The sequence below is a fragment of the Eptatretus burgeri genome, chromosome 9, assembly GCF_056783735.1.
Source record: "Eptatretus burgeri isolate ZD-2024b chromosome 9, Ebu_testis_v1, whole genome shotgun sequence".
NCBI lineage: Eukaryota > Metazoa > Chordata > Myxini > Myxiniformes > Myxinidae > Eptatretus > Eptatretus burgeri.
This window is the reverse complement of record NC_140969.1, coordinates 97,942,685-97,965,855: the sequence shown is the minus strand read 5'-3', so window position 1 is coordinate 97,965,855 and position 23,171 is coordinate 97,942,685. Positions and strand designations below refer to the sequence as shown.

Sequence of the window (23,171 nt, the reverse complement as noted above, 5' to 3'; positions counted from 1 at the left end):
AGCCTCACACATACTGACCGACAGCTGGGAGGAAGGACTTTCTCCTTTTGTTGGTGAGAGGTAAAAGCGAGGTATCACCCCTTCTTGGCCAGCATTGCCAAGTTCGACATAAGGGGAACATGTGGACAAGCCATCATAACCTGTCTCATCTTAAACTGAGTCAACTAAATATGAACTTCCTTTCATCAAGTAACAAACTTTTGTCGTGTAAGGTCCTGAAAGTACCTGTGGTGTCCATCTTGTGTACCCCATGTACCCCATGTTCCCCATCCCATCCCTCTACCTTCCACAGATCTCCTAATGTCTGTTCCCCACTGTTTTGTCCTTCCCTCTCCCGCCCCTCTTGTCTCCACTCCCCCTTGTGCGATGTGTGTTAGCTCTCATACGAGCCTCGACAATGTACACAAAAAAAAAAAATAGCAATTAAAATAATAATAATAAAACTTGGTTTTAACTGGGATAATGTCTTTTCTAAAACTTTTTTTTATTGTTCTCATCTCTCTTTAACTGATTAGTGGTCTGTCTTTTTATTTATTTATTTATTTATTTTAACCACCTCTCCTCTGATCGAGCTCCATCTTCTCTCTCAGCTCTACTTCCCCTCCCCAACTCATCCAGGACGCACGCATTGTTCCAGTAGTTGCTTCTTATTTAAACTTCAAGAATCTTGGCTTACGACACACCTCCACTCGTTATTCTTTTCTCAACGTTTTGTGGAACTGCGACTGTTCGGCTGCATTCATTCCTCCAGGGTTTCAAGCGATCGTTGCACCAGTTGCAACACCATACCATGTCATCACCCATTCCTACCTGCAATCTTTCCTACACCCATTAACCCTATCAAAAACCCAACCCTCTTACATGCAGGTTACTGTGTTTCCTTGCCTCCTTTCCTGTTCGTTCGTTCACTCGGTTGTTGTGTCAAACTGCAGCTCCACTGTCAATACTTTGCTTTTTTTTTGCCCTCTGTCGCCACAATCTACAACAGATTCACACAGGCCTCCAGCACAGCATCATTTGGCCATGCCAGCCTCATTGTTTGCCACTCGGGGAGACGCTCCTGCCGGAGCTGCTGGCCGATGCAGGGTATGCCACACACATGGTTGGCAAGTGGCATCTTGGAATGGTGCGCCAAAACTGTCTTCCCACTCACCGTGGCTTCCACACTTATTTTGGTACGCTAAGATCCCTTGCCAATTCTGAGTTTATTATTCTCCTGACTCATGAATGTTCAAAAGCTTTGCATATCTTGACTTTGTTGGCCCAGCTATAAACTGGCATCCTGGTGTCTCAGATGCAGGTCGATGCGTCGATGTCCGTGCCGTCCCTCGGATGGACGATAAACCGGGCATCCCGTCCGCCGGCTTTCGTAGGTGGACGTTAAAGATCCGAAGGTGTCCTTCGTGAAGAGTAGGCAAGCTATCGTGAACACCCTTACCAAGTTACAAACTTCCTGCTCCAACCGACAAGGGGCACTGCATCAGCAGTGCAACTGTGCCCCTGGAAAATGATGCTACCTGCAGCCATGTGCTGCAGAGGGGAAAAGAAATAATGAGGAGGAATGATTGGCGATGTTGCATCCAATATGTTTCTTACCAATATGTTTACGTTCTTACCTGGTGGCATTCCCTTCCTCCAGGTTTACCTTAAGATTTATTTATCTTTTGAAGACTTTCAATCACAACCAAAACGATTTGCTGTTGGCCTTTTATTTGGGATCAAAATATCCCAATATCATTTGTGGTCATAAAAATGGAAGTGGTGCCTCGAGTTGAAAAGGTTAATGTAATTGGCGTTAAAGAAAGGAACGCCAGAAGTAAACTCACTTTTCTGGATGACATGCCCTCAATGATGTTTTTTTTAATTTTTGTCAATCGTGTACATCTGTACTCGAAACTGATATTTAAATTCTACTGCAGATTATGTTGCACATCTAACATCTCTATAAACTCTTTTTATTACCTCCACCACCTAAAGTAGATGGAGGTTATGTTTTCACCCCTGTCTGGCTGTTTGTTTACCTCCTTGTTATTATGGGTTTTCTTGGTCAAAACTAAGATCCAGGCTTTCATTGATTAATTGGATGCTGCTACCTTGTCTGTACCTGTTTGTGGTGAGGATGTTGAGGTCACGGAGAGATTCACTTCCCTTGGCAGTGATATTCATGTCTCCGCATGTTGTGAGCCAGCGGTCAATCGACGTCCTGGTCGGACCTGGCGAGTCATGGATTCACTGGATCATGGGGTGTGGTGCTACAGGACCTATGCAGGACGAAAGTTCAAGTGTTCAGGTCCTTGGTGTTTCCAGTCTTGCTCGGCAGATGTCAGACTTGGACTCTGACCAAGAATCTGAGACTGAGACTTAACTCCTTCGGTATCAGGTTTCTTCGGAGAAACTTTGGCTACTGCTGGTCAGACTTTGTGTCCAACAAGTGATTGCTGAGTGAGACTCAGATGAGATTTGTTACCTGTATAGTCCATGAGCGTCAGCTGCGGCTGTATGGACATGTGGCTCTTTGATACCGATCCTGCTCACCAGATTCTCTCAGCGAGGGAGCCACATGAGGGTACGAAGCCAACGGGCTGACCATGTGCCTCGTGTTTGCAACAGGTTCATCGGCATCTCAAGGAGATGGGGATGGGGATGGGCCAGGTATCTGCCTGGGGGATGGCCAGACGGAGGCCCCTGGAGTACCAGTGGAAAGTGGATGCAGCGATGCTCTGCTCTGGTGACCTGTTTTTTGGCCTGGGGCCAAAAACGATATACAGGATAGCACAATTTCTCAAAAAGTTGTGGACGGATTATGACAACAGCAGGTGGATGAGTTGGGTCGGTGACAAGGACAAGCCGGTTAGATTTTGGTTCATCCAGATCTGGTCTATCGGTGAGATGCAAAACGAAAACTGTTCAGCCTGGCGGAGGTATGCGCTTTACCGAGTGTCGTTCTAGTTTGTCTTATGTACATTTGTATATTTCCATGCATTTAGTTGGTTATGTCCCTTTTCTTTTTTTCAGATCCTCGTCAGAGGATGTCGAAGTCTTACTCACGTTGTTGTTCTTCATGTTCTTCTTGTGGACTTTTTTTGTTTCACAGCCTACAGTTTTCATCGAAACTTCCTGAAACTTGGCATATATATGTAAAAAGACCCTGCGCAGACAGTAACCATCTCCGATTGTGAAAATTCATCCGAGAAAAAAAAAAAGTTATGACGTCATAATGTCTCCGCTAATGGAAATCGCCCAAAAAAATTATCTCTGAAACTAGGAAAGCTTTTTGAATTCTGTTTGCGGGAATGGAACGGAGCATTAGCAGAGATAATTTAACGCACAAATAATACATCATAATGACGTCATATTCGTTTTATGACGTCATTCCTATTTTTTTCACTTTTTTTTTGTTTCACAGTCCAGAGTTTTCATCGGATCTTTGTGAAAAGTGGCATGCTTATGCATAAAGTCCACGCGCAGGCAGTAACCATCTCCGATTTAGAAAATTCTTCCTAGAAAAAAAAAGTTATGACGTCATAATATCACCGCTGATGGAAATCGCCTATACCATTATCTCCGAAACTCGGGAAGCTTTTGGAATTCTGTTTGCGGGAATCAAACGGGACATTTTCACAGATGATTTGACGCAAATCTGATGCATCACAATGACGTCATATTCGTTTTATGACGTCATCACTATTTTCTGAAATTTTTTGTTTCACAACCAAAAGTTTTCATCAGAACATCTTGAAACTTGACATGTTCATGCAGACGGTAACCATCTCAGATTGAGGAAATTTTTCCAAGAAAAGTTATGACGTCATAATATCGCAATGGAAATCGCATAAACAATTATCTCCGAAACCACGCAAGCTTTTTGAATACTTCAGATGGAATCGAATAGGGCATTAGAGATAATTTACCGCACACCTGGTACATAACTGATAACTATGACGTCATCACTAAGAGGACGAGGAGCTTAGCCCATTTGAGCTTGTTAGTCCCCAGTGTCGTGTCTGGTTCTGATATAGGCCTACAGTATTTCATTTGTTCAAAGTAATGCAATGTACGTTTAAAATATCGTATACTTGTTTTACCTCATTTATTTATTTATTGTAAGCAAGCTTTGGGCTGGATCGACCTGCTCTCATCGATAGCAACAACAGATTGAAATATGTCGTGGGCCTGTTTGCAAACAGGGTACCTGTTGGGAAGCGAGGATTACTACTCTCACAATCGCTGTGTAGCCATCACTGGAACCAATATCACACGCTGTGCACTGGACCTGCGTGATGGGGACAACGTCGCCAGAAACTATTGCGGAATTTACTCGACTCATTTGTTTACCCAGCGTGCCGAGCACATCATCGCGCAGCACGACCCGAACAAGGTAAGACGAGTCGGGTGAAGGCTGGATCAAATTGGTGCTGAGGTGTCATGTTAAACCATCATTTTGACATTTGTATCCAGAAATCCAGATAAAGTGGTCGAAGACAAAATAAATGTGCGTCATCATAGTGCTCTCACAGGAATATTGGTAGAAGGGCTCCCTAGCTTAATGGCCTATCCAATACACGACATATTCATAAAGTGACTCAGTTCGACGTTGTGTAGTCAGGCTGGCAATATAATCCAGACTACGCTGCTGAAAGGTCAGTGCTCTACCTCTGCGGCACCATCCTCCTGATTATACTGTTTTTTTTTTTTTTTCGCCGAGGGGGCCCCTCTTAGTTATTTTGGCTTGACTCTTCCCCTGTGGTGTTGATCTATATGTATATAATGGAGCAAGTGTTTGTATGTCCACTCTTTACCCATTGGTTAGACAGCTGGCCTAAAGCCACCCACAATTGTAACCCGAATAAAATCACACGTCCACCATTTTGGTGCAATCCCAGGCAAAAATAGCCTGGGGATGGGGATGTTTTTGATCAATGTCTGTATCATGGGTTGTTTTCATTTTTCGGAGCGAATGAGGCAGCGGTCTGTTGCCTATTGTTTTGAGCAATGCGAAGATTGATCTACCAGGATCTACAAGATTGATCGGTTGATCTACCAGGCTTTATTTACACAGGTTCTTCCAGCATGCAACAAGCACAGGCTCTCCCACCTCAACGCAGCTCTGCACGTGCATGCCTGTGGTAAACGCTGCACAACATCCGAGTTCTACAACACCTACACGCCTCCCAAGTAAAGAGATGTGTCAGAAGAACGTTCTGCATGTCTGGAACAAGATCGCCCGTCGGGCGGGTATTCTGCCAATAATATTGTCGTGGATCCGGGGTTCGATGCCTGCCACGTGGGGGGGAGCATTTGTCCCTCCCGAACGCCCGGTCCTGAGGCCGCCAGGCACAGATAACTACACACCGGCAGGTTGCCAAACAACCATGAACGCCGATTGGCACGGCCAATCTGGGCAGGGTTACACTACTTTGCATGATACCTTACCTGTGGACGGACGGCTAATTGGGGTCACGTGCCCTCAGCTCGCACTCTGATTACTGCCGAGCATTACAGTGAGTGTGCGTTGACTAACAAAGCAAATTATTGGGGTACAATTTCCCATCTAACAATACAAGTGCACTTTGTCGGACCGATAAAGGAAAAGACAACCGAGACAGATTGGAAATCACAACAAACTATTATTTATTACAAACACACAAAGAAGAATTCATTTAAAAGCAAATATTTATAAGCAGGAAAGCAAAAAGGTGCATCAGAGAAGATTTAACAACAACACGTATTCTTGTTCAATCTTACCTACACGAAAGACTTGGCCATCATTCACTCAGGGGTGATAGTGGGGCAGATAACAGCAATTTTTGAGAGGAATCATGCAAATGATGATACAAGCATCAAATTTGGCACATTTGTTCTCCAGGGGATTCCAATCAAATCTGTCTGATTGGCCATTTGAAAATCCAAATTTTGAAAAATTTGGATTTTTCAAACGGCCAATCGGGCAGATTTGATCAGAAAGCCATGCAGAACAGAAATGCCAAATTTGATGCTTGTATCATAATTTGCACGATTTTTCTACTATCTACTACACTATGAAGAATAAAACAAGGACTTGAAAATAAAATAAAAGTAACGTGTGCAGAAAAAGAAAGCAGCCTTTCCCTTTCTCTCTCACCTCACGCACCCCAAATATATAATGAAGGGGGAAGATGGGCAGTGGCATTGTGACACGACGGGGACATGCAGCCACGTCCCTGAGGTGCTCGGACCCAGTTGGCGAGTTTTCTCCAGTGTCCCAGATATGTGAGCTCGATGTGCGACTCTCCCTCCTCTGCCTCAGATTCTTCCTCCTCAGGTCCCCATTGATGAGGTGCCGCCGTTCATCCTCTTCGTCCTTTGTGGCTGACAGGATCGAGAGGGCAGGATGACGCTCGTGGAAGGAGTGTTCTTTTTCCACAGAAGCTCGACACCAACTGCTCGTGAAACCTTCCCTTCCTTTACCCTCACGCGCTTTTGTTCCTTCCCTCACGAGCGTTCTCAGTCTTTGAGTCTTCTGCTCATGCGAGCTTGTCCCTCCGTTTCTGCCTTTCTGCCTTTTACTTCTCTCAGCCTTTCTGGTTCTCTGCCGTCTGCTCAGGAGCACTTTTCCTCCTTGCTCGCGCGAGCCTGTCCCTCCGCTTCTGCCTTTCTGCTTCTTCTTCGCATCAGATCTCTTCTCTCCTCCCACAAGCCTTCTCCCCCTCCCATTGGTCCGCAGCCAATGGGGCAGGTCATGGCATCACTTGTGGGAATTGTCACACCATTCTGAGAGGATGTTCAACGAAGCCCCCACCCTGCCCTACGCGCCCCAAAGCTGCGACGAGAGCCCCCACCCCCTCCCCATGCGCACAAAATTCCCACTCGTACTGTTATGCACTGTACCACGCCCGTGAGAGGCGCCGCGTCTCACAAGCCACAACCAGCACCAAGCATCCTGAAGATACACGTGAGGTTAATGCCCACAAACGGGTCAAACGTGCCCAATTAAACAATGCGCGAATGGAGGGAACACGGAGAGGAATTCCGCCTGACTGAGGGATGACTGAACGGCCACGGAATTGAAGGTAAGACCCATGGGGTGAAGGAGGGACTGTTGATAGGATGTTTTATGGAGGGAGATTTTTGGTGGACTGTTGAAACGGGCCGACGAGGTATTGGAGGGATGATTGAAAGTAATAGAGGGGGAGGGCTGAGACATTACACAGGACAAACAGCCTAGCCAACGCATGCCCTCCTCCCACCCCCCCCCCCCCCCGAACAGCCCTTTGACAAGGGTCCAAGGACTATGTACACAACGGGTAATGAAATAACTGATCCTCGGGTCGCCTACGTGTTCATGTATGCTTCCCCCAGGGGTAACTTTTCCAAAACCATTCCAATATTAATGATAATAAATAAATAAATGTTTCAAGTTGTGCACTGATATATGTTCGTCACTCGAAGCTGAGGTCGTTTTTCTTGTTTTTTGACAACTTCCTCCTTGTCCCCACAGCCAATGTTCCTTTATATGGCGTTCCAATCTGTTCATTCACCCCTGGAGGTATGTTCGTTTGGATTTTACTGGAAACACGAGTAATGCAAGTTCAGGATAGTTTTGTCTGGCGTGCAAATATGACAACGGTGTCCTTTTAATATGGATTGCATGGACATTGGGACAACTGCATGTCGTGTATGGAACTTGAACCTTCATTGCAAGCATCATTTAAGCCATCAGTTCATGTGAGAATGCTAAACAGGCCGTCCGCAGTTTGGTCGTTTCACGACAACCAAATGTTTTGATGATATGATATTCCAGCGTCGTAGCGTACCTTGAGTTGTAGTGTGTTGCAGTCGATGAGTCGCGGCGTGCAGAGTGTACGGAGGATGCACGAGATGTTGCCCCACATGAAACATCTACTTTTATGAAATCTTACAAAGTACTATCCGATCTATACAAGCGACGAAGTATTGGCAACTTCCCTTTGTGGAAAGGTTTGTGTCCGGTGCACAATTGCACATGGCCTGTCTAAAAGTTGTTTTTTCGAATCGATAAAAAATTGTCAAGAAATAAATCATTACCTTTGGGAATCCATCCCACCCATACTAAACAGAGATTCTCACAAGTCTCAATATAGGGACTCATTTTTTGGGGCCTAGACCGACCTTGACTTGATTTGCAAGAATGTGGTAATGTCGATTTTTATTTATTTATTTTTTTATTTTTTTGTGATGTGTGAAATGACGATGTTTGACCAATCTGCTGAAGGTGCCCAAGCAGTACACCGCTCCGTACGGCTTCATCAAGGATGCGCGACGGAGGAAGTACGCAGGAATGGTTTCTGCACTCGACGAAGCGGTGGGAAACCTCACGGCGGCCCTTCGGGCTGCAGGCCTTTGGGATAACACTTTGCTGGTGTTTTCTACTGGTATGTCTGGGGAACCATTCACCCTGTAGATGGAGCATTAGGTGTTGCTGGAATTGTGTACCACATTTGGCAATCTTGTGTATAGATAGCCAGGCATTTTTAACAAGCTCAAATGAGCTAAGATCCTCATCCTCTTAATGATGACGTCATAAAAACGAATATGACGTCATTGTGGTGTATCGGGTTTGCTATAAATTATTATCTGTGCTAATGCCCGGCTTGATTCCCACAAACAAAATTCAAACGGCTTGCCTAGTTTCGGAGATAATGGTATAGGCGATTTCTATTAGCGGCGATATTATGACGTCAACTTTTTTTCTAGGAAGAATTTCCAAAATCGGAGATGGTTCCTGCCTGCGCAGGTATGTCTACATATATACGCCAACTTTCAGGAAGTTTCGATGAAAATTGTAGACTGTGAAACAAAAGTCCACAAGAACAACAACGTGAGTAAGACTTGGAGATCCTCCACGAAGATCTAAAAATATAACATTGTTTCCTCGTGCAAAAAATCAATTACACTTCATTTGAGGAATTACGGCAGATGAGGTGCACCGATAGGAGTTGATGAGGTTCTTGGTTTTCCACATTGCAGAGAAATCGGAGACTGCGATATAAAAGTGAGTCAACGGATGAGATTAGTACAACAGTCTGTATGGGGACCACAACACAAGTCAGAATATGTGCTGGAGCATGACAAGATTGTTCGGTTGCTAATGTCGTTGCCATTGAACTGTCACTCACTTGGACAGCTTTTCACAACTACTGTGTGTGTGTGTGTGTGTGCGTGCTTGCACCTATTTGCGTTTGTGCGCATGCACGGTCTGTCACAACCAGTTGTCTTCCACACACACGGGCCACAAGACTGAACAGAGCCTTGCCTGGTGTCGAAGCACCCATCTCCACCCAGCAAGGAACCACGACTCGTGGACCAAGCCATCTTCTCATTCATGCTCAGTTTCCACCTCTGGGGGTTTGCTTCATCCCAATCTGCGACATCCCCTTTCACCCGGACAAGGCGCACTGCCGCCACCGGTCGCCATATTTCCACACGGTCCCAGCGAAGCTCGTTCCCATTTGTCCACGATGTGCGTGTTCGTGCCGCCTGTCGCAACTGGTCATCATCTCCACTCGCGAATCTCTCCGACTGAATGGAGCCTTCCCTGGTCCCGAAGCATCCATCTTCATCCAGGCAAGGATCCACGACTCGTGGACCAAGCCGTCTCCTTATACGTGCTCCGTTTCCCCTCCGTCCCCAAAGTGATGATGGATGTGCCATCTGATGTGGACTTGGTCATCTGATGAGATTTGTTTGGCGATTCGAGGAGTCGAGCAATGCGGGCTGTGCTGAATGCAGAGAGCAAACGACTGAGAAGCGCATTTTATGTGCTATGTGGTGTCGGAAATGGATCTAGACCAGAGTGTGGAAGCAGAAAACAACATGTATCGGACACCTATAAATACACACTTGAAATGCATGTCGACTCGCATAAACATCCGACACTTAACTAAACAATATACTATGAAATAACTAGGTTTACACCGTAAGATTAACTCTCTTTACCTTCAAGACGCCAGTTTTCCAATGTCACATTTGCACATCCCCTTTCTGCCCTTTTCACCCCGTCATTTGCCCTAGATCATCTAACATCCGCTTGGAATATCTACCAACATCACTGCATTACATAAAAAAGGTGCAAAAACTGATTCCCTCAACCACAGATCTATCGGCTTTCTTCCAATCATATAATCAAGGTCATGGACTCTATCGTCATGGTTGATATGAAATCCTTCCTTTTCTCCAACAATCTCATCTCAGATCAGCAGTTTGGTTTCAGACCAGGTCAGTTCACCTTGGACATGCTGCTTATGCTCACCCAACAATGGATGGAGGTCCTCAATGTCAGACATGACATCAGAGCCATCTCTATGGACATATCTCATGCTTTTCATACAGTCTGGCATCCTTTCTTACTCTCGAAACTCTCTGCCTATGGTATTCAAGGTCAACTCCACATGTGGCTTACTGACTTCCTCTACTCTCCGAGGCAACGTGTGGCAATCAACAGAATCCTTGCATCTTCTCTCCCTGTCTCGGCTGGAGTATCCGAAGGCGGTGCACTGGGCCCAGTTCTATTCCTGATCTTCACAAATGATCTCTCTGACTCTGGAAAATCCCCTTTATCTATTTGTTGATGACTCCACCCTCTGCTGTGACATCCCTCATCCTTCAGACAGGCGGGCTGCAGACTCTTCGCTCTCTAATTCAGGCCTTGCAAAAATCGCAAGTTAGTCAAACACTTGAAATATGTCTGTTGTTTCTAACAAATGTCACACTTTCATTCTCTCTCTCTGAAAGGACCGTCTGGCAACTCCCCCCTTCTTCCCTATCTACTTTCTTCACAACCCTCTTGAGTAATGTCAGTCATTCAAACTCCTGGGTCTCACTATCAGCCATAATCTTTCTTAAGCAAACCACATTCCAAAGCCAGTCGCCAACTGAGCATCCTCCATCATACAAAGTTTTGTCATCATACAAAGCACACCTGAACTCCTATCCACATACAAGGCCTTCATCTGCAGCTTGATGGAGTACTGCTCTCCCCTCTGGGCTGGCTCCTCTTCCTCACACCTTGCTCAGCTTTGCACCATGGAAACAAAGGCCTTCATGATTATTGGAATCTCCCCTGATGAAGCTGAGTCGATGGGCCTATCACTTCGCCGGCGCAGACAGGTCGATGGTGTCTCTGTCTTCGACCAACTCCTCTCCGGCCTTACCTCCCCACCCCATTCTCCGACACCCATGGTTTGTCCAAATCTGCCTCTATCTTGGCCTTCAATTCTGCTGTTGATGTTTCCCCACCTGTCTCTCTCTCTTCTGTTCCTTTTTACCTTCGCATTCTGCGAAAGGTTATGTTTTGGTCGGCGTGTATTTTTATTTATTTATTTGTAATCTTGTGATTCGTACAACTCAAAAAGTATTAAACTGAATTGCATGAAAATTGGTGGGATGATTGGTTATTAGCCAGGAAGCATTCGATTAGATTTTGGGATCGTTCGGGTCAAAGGTCAAGGTCAAGGTCACGAAAAGGTCAAAATCGTCTTTTTACGATAACACGGTCAATTTTTATTCAATTTGCATGCAACTAACGCCAAAATGTTCAGAATTCAACGCCTCATCTTGTGATATGCAATATGACACAATGACGCCCATACTCTTGTTACCGGTTAGAGGTCAAAGGTCAGGGGGGGTCACGACCTTGAAAAATATGCGGTTTTTGTCATAACGCGGTCAATTCTTGTCCGCTTTACATGAACCCAGCACCAAAATGTTCAGAATTTAATGCCCAATCTTGTGACACAATGACATCATAACGCATGTCACCGGTTGGGGTAAAATATCGGGGGGGGGGGGGTCATGCCCTTGAAAAATATGCGGTTTTCGGCATAACTCAGTCAATTCTTATTCGATTTGCATGAAACCAGCATCAAACGAGATTACCTTCTCTTGTTGAAACGTTGTATTCACCGAGCTTGCGAGTGAAGACTCGCCAAAACGACGTGAGTTGATTGTTGTTTAGTCCGTAGCCCCCGAAAGTCGGGGGGGGCGGTCATGACATTATAGATATGTGGTTTGTGTCATAAGACCATTCATATGAAACCAGTTCCCCACATTCATACCAAGAACAAAAAAAGTAGTGGCGGCGAAAGTATGCGCTCTATGAGTGCCCGTTCTAGTCTCTTGTTGTATCCTGATCCATTCGGTGTACTCATGCGATAGCTATTCCATAAGCCTCGACTATGTATCCAAAAATAAAAAAAAATATTAATAATAGTGAAAAATCCCTTGGTGAAATGGAACAGCACTTGGTAGGGCGCATACCTCCACCAGGCTGAACAGTTTACATTTTGTATCCCACCGATAGGTCTGATCTGAATCCGGACCTGAACCAAAATCAAATTGGCTTGTTCTCGTCACCGAACCAATTCATCCAGATGGTTTTGTCATAACTCGTCCACAACTTTTTGAGATGTCATGCTGTACTGCACATAGTTTTTGGCCCCATCTGTCATTGGAGAAGAATGACTTAAAAAAAATTCTCATATCCGGATGTGGATTCGAATTTTCACCAAAATTGAATCAGTTGGTCCTGTTCACACACCCAACCGGTCCACAAAATTTCATCCGAATCCGTCAACAACTTCTTGAGATATCGTGCAATATTGTTTTTGGCCCCATCTCTGAATGGTGAAGAATCGGTTACAAAATTAAATAATCCTCGTATCTGGAATCGCATCTTCACCAAAGTTAAGTTTTGCTGTCCTTGGCTGTTCACCTACACACACAGAAAATTTCAGAACGATTGCTTGAAAACTGTGGCCAAAAACCGTGTGACAGACAAACAAACAAACAAACATACACGACAGACCAACATTGTTGGCGGAAATTTTTTCTCCAAGTAACAGACCGTAACAATATGACATTTGACCAGGGTGCTACAACGCAGTGGCGTATACTCTTGAGCCAAGGCACCCCGGTACATTTATCCCCCACGTGACTGCTATGAGATGGGATAGCCAGCTCAAAAGGATTGCATACTCTTGTACGACTCAATGCCTCGCTTGCAAACCGCTTGGGAGACATTTTGGCAAAATAGACGACTCTGAGGCGAGTTAGTTACCACTGGGTTTGTCGTGCAATCTCATAAGTCATCTTGATTTGGTTGGAGAAAGGTGGTGGTAAGTGGTAGTATTAGAGTGAGTATTGGTAAGTAAGTGAATTCTAAGTTTGGGTAAGGAACTGAAAGCAGTGTTGCGGCAACAAACAGTCATAGAGCACACAAGCTCGAGTGAGAGAAGGAGTGTTCTGTTTCCTGTGACTATTATTTGTCAATCCATCTGTCTTCACTTCTTAAAACTCAGCCACTCAGCCCCTCGACCCACAAAGCGCTTATCGTGGCCTTGTTGGTCTGTGTGTAATACTTGGCAAAGTTGAGTTCCACTTTGTTTTTGTTGTGCTGTGATTGTACTCAGATAGTGACGGTTCACTGTTGTGCTGTGGTTGTACTCAGATAGTGACGACACAAGTCGTTTTGTGTAACGATCCTTTACAATGTCACATTTGTTTGTTTCAACTTTTATGGGAAATCGAGACCGAGCACAAGAAAATATAAAAATTGAAAAATAACAACTTTCCAATGACTATGATCATTTTTCATGGTTCAGTTTGGGAAGTCTTTAAAATAATTATTGTACAACATTTCACGGATTGTCCCGCCATGTAATTCTCAGCTGGTTGATGAAGATTTATAATTTAAATGTGCGAACGTTTGCCTCTGGCATAGATAATGGTGGGCAGACGCTGCAAGGGGGAAACAACTGGCCATTGCGGGGACGAAAAGCGACGCTCTGGGAAGGTGGAGTACGAGGTGTGGGCTTTGTGGCTGGTCCTGCCGTGTCGCAGCGTCCAGGAGTATCACGTGACTTGTTGCACATCTCTGATTGGTTCCCAACATTGGTGAGGGTTGCTGGCGGTAAGACAACAAGGTCTTACCCTCTGGATGGTTACAACGTATGGGAAACGTTAAGGTGAGTAGTGCCTCGAGGACATTTTGCAAAATAACAGATTGATAATAATTTGAGGTTTACAGTTAAACCCACCTTCAGGCCCTCTCATTCTCTCATCACTTTCATTATCGGAGGTAAAAATATTCAAACAGTCATCCCTGGAGTTTACGGTGAAGGGAGGACTCCAGTTCTGTAAATGTGTATCATACAGCCACACCTGGTGGGAGTTGGTATTACGTCGATAAATGATAAAGATGGCGTAACTAACCGATCCATAAGCAAAGGGTCTTCGCTAGGAGGTTGAATTGGTTTACATGATGTGCCTTTGTTCTGTTTTTGCAGCCACGGAACCCCATCACCTCGAAAAGAAATTCTTCACAACATTGATCCACTGTACAGATATACACCCTGTACGTGAATATACCGAACAGCATTGATCCACTGGACAGATATACACACTGTACATGAATACACCGAACAACATTCATCCACTGGACAGATATACACACTGTACATGAATACACCGAACAACATTCATCCACTGGACAGATATACACACTGTACATAAATACACCGAACAACATTGATCCACTGTACAGATATACACCCTGTACGTGAATATACCGAACAGCATTGATCCACTGGACAGATATACACACTGTACATGAATACACCGAACAACATTCATCCACTGGACAGATATACACACTGTACATGAATACACCGAACAACATTCATCCACTGGACAGATATACACACTGTACATGAATACACCGAACAACATTCATCCACTGGACAGATATACACATTGTACATAAATACACCGAACAACATTGATCCACTGGACAGATATACACACTGTACATGAATACACCGAACAACATTCATCCACTGGACAGATATACACACTGTACATGAATACACCGAACAACATTCATCCACTGGACAGATATACACACTGTACATAAATACACCGAACAACATTGATCCACTGTACAGATATACACCCTGTACATGAATACACCGAACAACATTGATCCACTGTACAGATATACACCGAACAACATTGATCCACTGTACAGATATACACCCTGTACGTGAATACACCAAACAACATTGATCCACAGTACAGATATACACATTGAACATAAATACACCGAACAACATTGATCCACTGTAAAGATATACACCGAACAACATTCATTCGTTGAACAGATATACACACTGTACATGAATACACCGAAAAACATTGATCCACGGTACAGATATACACACTGTACATAAATACACCGAACAAAATTGATCCACTGTACAGACATACACACTGTACATGAATACACCAAACAACTCATCCACTGGACAGATATACACACTGTACATGAATACACTGAACAACATTGATCCACTGGACAGATATACACACTGTACATGAATACACCGAACAACATTGATCTACGGTACAGATATATACACCGAACAGCATTGATCCACTGTACAGATATACACACTGTACATGAATACACCAAACAACATTCATCCACTGGACAGATATACACACTGTACATGAATACACTGAACAACATTGATCCACTGTACAGATATACACATTGTACATGAATACACCGAACAACATTGATCCACTGTACAGATAAACACCCTGTACATGAATACACCGAACAACATTGATCTACGGTACAGATATATACACCGAACAGCATTGATCCACTGTACAGATATACACACTGTACATGAATACAACATTCATCCACTGGACAGATATACACACTGTACATAAATACACCGAACAACATTGATCCACTGTACAGATAAACACCCTGTACATGAATACACCAAACAACATTGATCTACGGTACAGATATATACACCGAACAGCATTGATCCACTGTACAGATATACACACTGTACATGAATACACCAAACAACATTCATCCACTGGACAGATATACACACTGTACATGAATACACCGAACAACATTGATCCACTGTACAGATATACACACTGTACATGAATACACTGAACAACATTGATCCACTGTACAGATATACACATTGTACATGAATACACCGAACAACATTCATTCACTGGACAGATATACACACTGTACATGAATAGACTGAACAACATTGATCCACGGGACAGATATGCACACTGTACATGAATACACCGAACAACATTGATCCACGGTACAGATATACACACTGTACATAAATACACCGAACAACATTGATCCACTGTACAGATATACACCCTGAATGTGAATACACCGAACAACATTCATCCACTGGACAGATATACACACTGTACATGAATACACCGAACAACATTCATCCACTGGACAGATATACACACTGTACATTAATACACTGAACAACATTGATCCACTGCACAGATATACACCGAACAACATTGATCCACTGTACAGATATACACCGAACAACATTGATCCACTGTACAGATATACACCGAACAACATTGATCCACTGTACAGATATACACCCTGTACGTGAATACACCGAACAACATTGATCCACGGTACAGATATACACACTGTACATAAATACACCAAAAAACATTGTTCCACTGTACAGATATACACCCTGTACATGAATACACCAAACAACATTCATCCACTGGACAGATATACACACTGTACATGAATATACCGAACAAAATTGATCCACTGTACAGACATACACACTGTACATGAATACACCAAACAACATTCATCCACTGGACAGATATACACACTGTACATAAATACACATAACATTCATCCACTGGACAGACATATACACTGTACATGAATACACATAACAACATTCATCCACTGTACAGACATACACACTGTATGTAAATACACATAACATTCATCCACTGTACAGACACACACTGTACGTAAATACACCGGACAACATTGATCCACTGTACAGACATACACACTGTATGTAAATACACCGAAAGTTAATCACAGCTTGCATGGTGTTGTTTTAACCAATTTACTTTTCACACTAAACTTAGTTAACCAAAAGTTGTGTAAAATAGAGATATTATGAAATCTGATCTGTCCTCTTCTTCTTCTGTTCTTGTTCCACTTGACCTTCATTTTATGAAACATCCCACCAGTCGGCAGTAAATGGGACTTGGATGAATTTAATGATTTTTGTTTTCCCCAGAGGGAGACATTTTCTGCCTTGAGGGTCTCGTTGTGTCACTGTTTGAGATTATTATAATTAATTGCCTGTTGTTTGTTCAAATGTCATTCTTTCAATAATCACTTTTTAAATATTAAAGATCACTGCAGCCTTTCACAGCAGGCTAGAGTACCAGCTGAATGAAATATATGCATACACTAGGGGGTGCTACCCAGCGCTGCCCAGCTGGGTGAGGTTTTCACGGTGGTGGTTTCGGGACGTGTTGGACATTGAACAGTGATGGAGTTATCGGCCTCATCGTGGTTACCTTTTGCCTGCAGGCTGGCGGCAGCACTGCCTGGACCAACATCCCAATATACACTTTGTAGCGGCCTTTGGTGGCCTCAAAACGGATGTCAGGTCCATCTTGTGATAGCTTAAAACCTTGCCCAGATTCTAAAGTACCTACACCAAAAATCTGGGGCCTCTATGTGCTGCAGTTTGGCTGTGAAAGAATAACGTACAAACTCGCACACAAACACTTGAAAATATTTATAAGATATACAAATCGAACCCCCAAACTTGATGAAACAGCAGGATACAGATCGAGTCCCGTCACAGCACTTGCTACACGACCTGTTAGCAACTAGTGTCGTATGCCACACGAACACATTGTGTCTGTCCTGCTGATCACCAGTTAGGAGGTTTGCAGTCAGGAGTAATAAATTAAATGAAAAGAGACCCAATCACGTTCCTCACACGTAATTGGAGGGAACTGTAAATTTCACCAGTAGCAGGTGAGAGATGTGATTGGGTATTGTTGTTATTTATAGTTGACTGCTTTTGACATTGCATCTCCTCTTCCTTGGGACCATACTCTGGGCAGAGCGTCGGTGCTGCCGAAGCAGTCTACTTGGCTATTGGGCACAATCCTGAACGGGTCGCCACTCCGACGCAGGATACCAGCAAGCTGGCACTCATTTTGCCGACCTCAGAAGGATGACAAGCAGAGTCAACCCCACCTGGTGTTAATTCAACAGCCAAGTGGGATCCTAAGGTCACCACCCTAACCATTAAGCCAACACCAGGCATACATTGCATCTGGTCCATGCTTAGGAGCCTCGGTGGTGCATGCTTCTGTCTACGCTGTCGCTGATGACTCACCAACAAGTGATGAAACTGGACCAATGGCTAAGGGTAGTACATAGCATTGGGATTCTCATTTATGTACTACTTTTGAATGTTTCACAGCTGAGGAACCCAGGTTGGTTTTGAAACAGCAAAGAGCTTATCTTGTGTGGGTTTTCTTGGTTGCTTTATGCAGCTTTCTTTGGCAGGAAGAGCACTGGAGACGTGTATGTGGATATATATATATATATATATATATATATATATATATATATATATATATATAGATATATATATATATATATATATATATATATATATATATATATATATATATATATATATATATATATATATAGATATATATATATATATATAGATATATATATATATATATAATAGTCTTCTGTACAGGTTACTGTGGTGCGACAATCCCTGTAAATTTGGCATGCTTGGAGTAACCAAATTTGATGACCACATGTCACACTCCTGAGCTGCTCTCGAGAAACTTAGGAAGTGATATTTATGGTGATTGGTAATGTTTAAACAACGGCAAAAACACAAACAGACATTTATATTTGCCAGATGAGACCAAATTTGCTCACATGACTGGAGTCGGACTAAGCAACAATTCAAACACATTTATTCACAGGAAATAGTGGGGCAGATAACAGCAATGTTTGAGAGGAATCGTGCAAATGATGATACAAGCATCAAATTTGGCACATTTGTTCTCCAGGGGATTCTAATAAAATCTGCCTGATTGGCCATTTGAAAATCCAAATTTAAAAAAATTTGAAGAAAAAAAAGAAAGTCAAGATCACGAAACAATGTTGGATGCTGGCTGAGATTGGTGAATGTTTCAGAAACATCATCAAAGACGTTTCCAAGTCTGCCATGCAGTTTTCTTCCCTTTACCACAGAAGGCAGACACGACGTCACATCCAGTGAACGTGTGGAAGTATGGGATCCCTCTAGCTTTCTCAGGCCCTATTGCAGAAACTACCTCATTGACTGGAATCCATCGCACCTTGGCTCCTTGGCCAAAGGTAATCCACATGTTCTCAAGACCTAGTTCCTGTAAGCATGGCAGTACAGATATTGCTATGACTAGTACGTCCGTGTCATTAGCCTTCATGATAATGGACTTGCTCCCATCCGTGGTTGCATCCCTGGCGTGTACAAATATGCGAGTGTCAGCTTCTTCATGACAACATGGAGACACAACATCCAGTGACTTCCTTGTGCTGCTAATGGCATCTTCTCCTTTTGTGACAATGACTGTGCTTGTCGTCTGTGCTTCACACATCTTTTCCGCAAGGAAGTGAAACAGCTCAGTCTTGTTGCTGTCATCTCGAAGAAAGCTTCTCCAGTTACTTGGGGTCTTACTGGTTCCTGTCACTCTTCTTCTGATTCCTTGCCCCCTTTTCGACCTTGCCTCGGACTTCAGACTTGACTTCTTGTACACATCAAACACTACGTCCACCCTCTCGTGCCTGGCACCATAGGATTCCACCTTTGGGATGATGTCTTCTTTCGCATAGTCATCAAATATCTTTGAAGTGCGTGGAGGTAGGGCATTGATAAGTGCTGAGCCATCAATGATGACTGCATCTCCCCTTGGTTCTCCGTCTGGGATGTTCACTTGCGCTTCAAGAATTTCAGCCAGCTGTGACTTCAAATTATTATTATTATTTTTTACAACATTTGGATTTTCAAATGGTCAATCTGGCAGATTTGCTCAGAAAGCCCTGCAGAACAGAAATGCCAAATGTTATGCTTGTATCATAATTTGCACGATTTTTCTACTACACTAAAAGAAGTAAAGAAAGGGTTGCGCTTAAACAAAGTAAATAAATAAACCCCAAACACAACGATCATGCTTTATCGAATTATCTTCCCCCAGACTTTTGCCGAATCTTATAATTAAGCTTTATCACTCTCAATTTCGCAAACGGTACAAAGAAAAGGTTGGAGATCAAGATTGGGTGGGTTGGCCGAGTAAGGCACTGCAGGTGTTGTCAGTCTTCCCTTTGGCTTGAGGTGCTGTCGGCTAGTTTTGGTCCGACGTGCAGACCTCAGTTTCCCCACACAAGGCGGGCTGGAGTGGGTCTCTTGGGCGTGGTCGCAGGAAGGTTCTGGATTCGGGCAACTTTTCTCCATTCGGGCCGTGGACCAGACCACCACCGTCCTCTGGGCACATCCTGTGGCTGTACGTCATCCGAATAGCTTGCTGAAGGACTTCTATGGAATTGCCTTGAATCAAGACATTCATTTTGTGACCCTCTTTCCTGGCAGGCATGTGTAATGATGAAGACGAGAACCCTTGTGCCTTCACCTCACGGACTCCCGTGGAATTCAACATCTCCATGCATGCCGCACTGCGTTTCCACAACTGGAAAATCCTCACTGGGAACCCAGGCATGTGTAACATCAACATAAGCAATGGGAAATGTACTCTTCTTTTTAATGGATTCATTAAGCATAACCCCAGTCACAGTTGGCAAGGAGGGTCATTTTGTTGTGTTTTATGGTTTGGTGGAATTTTCTGGTGGATAAATGCATGCATCCCCATTGACTCTGAAGCAAATACCCACAATGATACACCATTTGATGGATTTTTTAAAATTACTATTATTCCTCTTCTCTAGGTTGTGGAAAGTGGTTTCCTCCACCACATCTTGGCAGTCGTCCCAAGGGACCAGAAGAGGTACTCCGCAATGACCCACCAATGGTGCAGCTGTTTGATATAGAAAAGGATCCCGAGGAGCGTCATGATGTGGCCCAAGACCATCCGGACGTGGTTTCCAAGCTTTTAAAGAAACTCCAGCAGTATCAGCGTGGTGCGACATCACCCTCCTACCCACCTGATGACCCTCGCTGTGACCCTGGCAAAGGGGCTGCCTGGGGTCCCTGGCGTAAATAACCCAGCTGGATAAGTAATGCACTTACTATTATTTGTATCACTTGCATACCGATCATTAGCATGCTTGGACCCCGTAGCTGTTTCTGCAACAACTCTCCATCTGCTCTGCACTGTTTCTCCCATCCATCCATCCATCCATCCATTGGGACCATACTTTCTGCAGAGCGTTGGTGCTACCCAATCAGTCTCCTTTGCTATTGGGCACAATCTCGGACGGGTCACCACTGCAACACAGTATCCCAGCAAGCTGGCACTCCTTTTGCTGACCTCAGAAAGATGACAGGCCGAGTTAACCCCACCCGGTATTAATTTGACAGCTGAGCGTGATTGGAACTTAGGATCCTAGGATCCCAAGCCCACCACCCGAACCATTAAGCCAACACCAGGCATACTGTTTCTCCCAGAAGAACAATTTTTGATTTTTACTTTTTTAACAAAGACAATCGCTCGGTTTTCACAACCGATGGTACATGGTGCAGAGTTTCTCCGAGATTTTCAAATACCATACATACAATGGGGGCTGTAGTCTTCTCATTTTTACCCTGCGTACGCGAAGCGAAAAGCGGGGGTTCATGCAATTAGTTAGCTTTCTGTCTGTCTGTCCTGTCTACTTCAGCTCATGATTGAGGAACAACTTCATTTAAATTGAATGTTCTATTTTGAACATGAATCGGAACATGAACCTGTAGCTTAGCAGCACTTTGTCTCTGAATTCATCCCGATTGTACACGCAGAGAGGAGCGAGATCATTTTGTCCTCCGTCTGCCCATCTGGCAGTCAAGCAAAATTGAAAATCATTCCAAACAGGAAGCTTACTGTTTTAAGGACGATAAGGTGCATCAACGGCAGCAAACTTCCAAACAATATATTTATACGACTTTCAAGAACTTTATTTGATTTAAATTGAATTGTACACTTGAACACAAATCACATTTTTCGTACTTTGAAAACCCTTCCGTTTCGCAGTACTTGCACAAAATATTATGTCATTTTACATCATCTTGACCAATCAAATTTTCCGCTCGCAGACATCGCCCGAGGCCTTGTTTCTCAAAACTGCAGAGGAGGGGGGGTGTAATGTGTTCCATGAACTCTCTAGTTTATTTTTTCATTCCGTCACACTTGAAACCCCTCGTATTGCTGAGTTATTAGATAACATGAATGTAAACACTAATCTTGTCTGAATCGAAGGGAATTGCTTCACTCACTTGCTGTTACTTTCAAAAGAGGCCGAATATACACGTACAGTGCGATCATTGGTGTACAATAAGTGAGTTCAAATCGCAGCCTTTTTAATGCTGACGTCATGATTAAATTTCTCTGAAATAATGTTGGAAATTTTATGTAATCAATTAAAAAAATTTCAATCTTGAGTACAGTAACATCGTTTTATCTATGATTCACAATTGGTGAATTTAGTGGTAAATCCACCACATTCGTTCCGTTTTTTTAATCTCATCTCCCTCCCTCTCCGTCTCGCTGCCCAATTGGATGGACCTTCGGATGCCACTAATGTCGTGGACCCTCTGTTTTGAGAGGATCCGGGATCGAAGAATCGAAACCTCAATGATTGAGTGTTCCCAGCTGATGATCAAGATGATGGCTGAATCGGGCAGTCATTACGGTGTTGGGATTATTCCGATCTCTCCAGAATGTATTGGTTTATTTTGCTGAGCATCTGGTAAACTATCTTTTATATCAGTGGTAAATCCACTATATATCTCGTTCTCTCTCGTTCTCTCTTGTAGTCGATTACTAAAAGGTGCTGTGCATCTGTGTGTCATGCTTTATTTTAAAAGGTTCCTGCTGTTGGAGGATAATAAAAATAGTACAGTTGGAAGATAATAAAATGGTACAGTTAATAATCAATTTGCTTGGAACAAAAATTTAAAACTTGTAAAACGTCGTGTCCGTTTCATTATAGCCTTACTTTTTCGCAGGACTTAGTACTTAATGCAGCTGTTCGAACGGTACCATTTTAAAATGGAAGGAGCATACAGGATTAA

The 23,171-nt window shown here is 43.6% G+C and overlaps 1 protein-coding gene across 2 annotated transcripts in view; it reads left to right on the top strand.

Annotated features, from left to right (window-relative positions):
- ARSB (arylsulfatase B) overlaps positions 1 to 22,538 on the top strand; it is a 48,320-nt gene extending 25,782 nt beyond the window's left edge. Inside the window, exons 3-10 of one of the 2 annotated variants that reach the window (XM_085896267.1) lie at positions 989 to 1,175; positions 4,188 to 4,378; positions 7,478 to 7,525; positions 8,231 to 8,390; positions 13,736 to 13,979; positions 14,301 to 14,368; positions 20,538 to 20,660; positions 20,891 to 22,538. In XM_085896267.1, coding sequence (XP_085752393.1) covers positions 989 to 1,175; positions 4,188 to 4,378; positions 7,478 to 7,525; positions 8,231 to 8,390; positions 13,736 to 13,979; positions 14,301 to 14,368; positions 20,538 to 20,660; positions 20,891 to 21,165 — 1,296 coding nt within the window. In that variant the 3' untranslated portion in view covers positions 21,166 to 22,538. The remainder of the gene's footprint in view (positions 1 to 988; positions 1,176 to 4,187; positions 4,379 to 7,477; positions 7,526 to 8,230; positions 8,391 to 13,735; positions 13,980 to 14,300; positions 14,369 to 20,537; positions 20,661 to 20,890) is intronic. The other variant, XM_085896268.1, reaches the window with a different exon arrangement.
- The last annotated feature ends 633 nt before the right edge of the window (positions 22,539 to 23,171 follow it).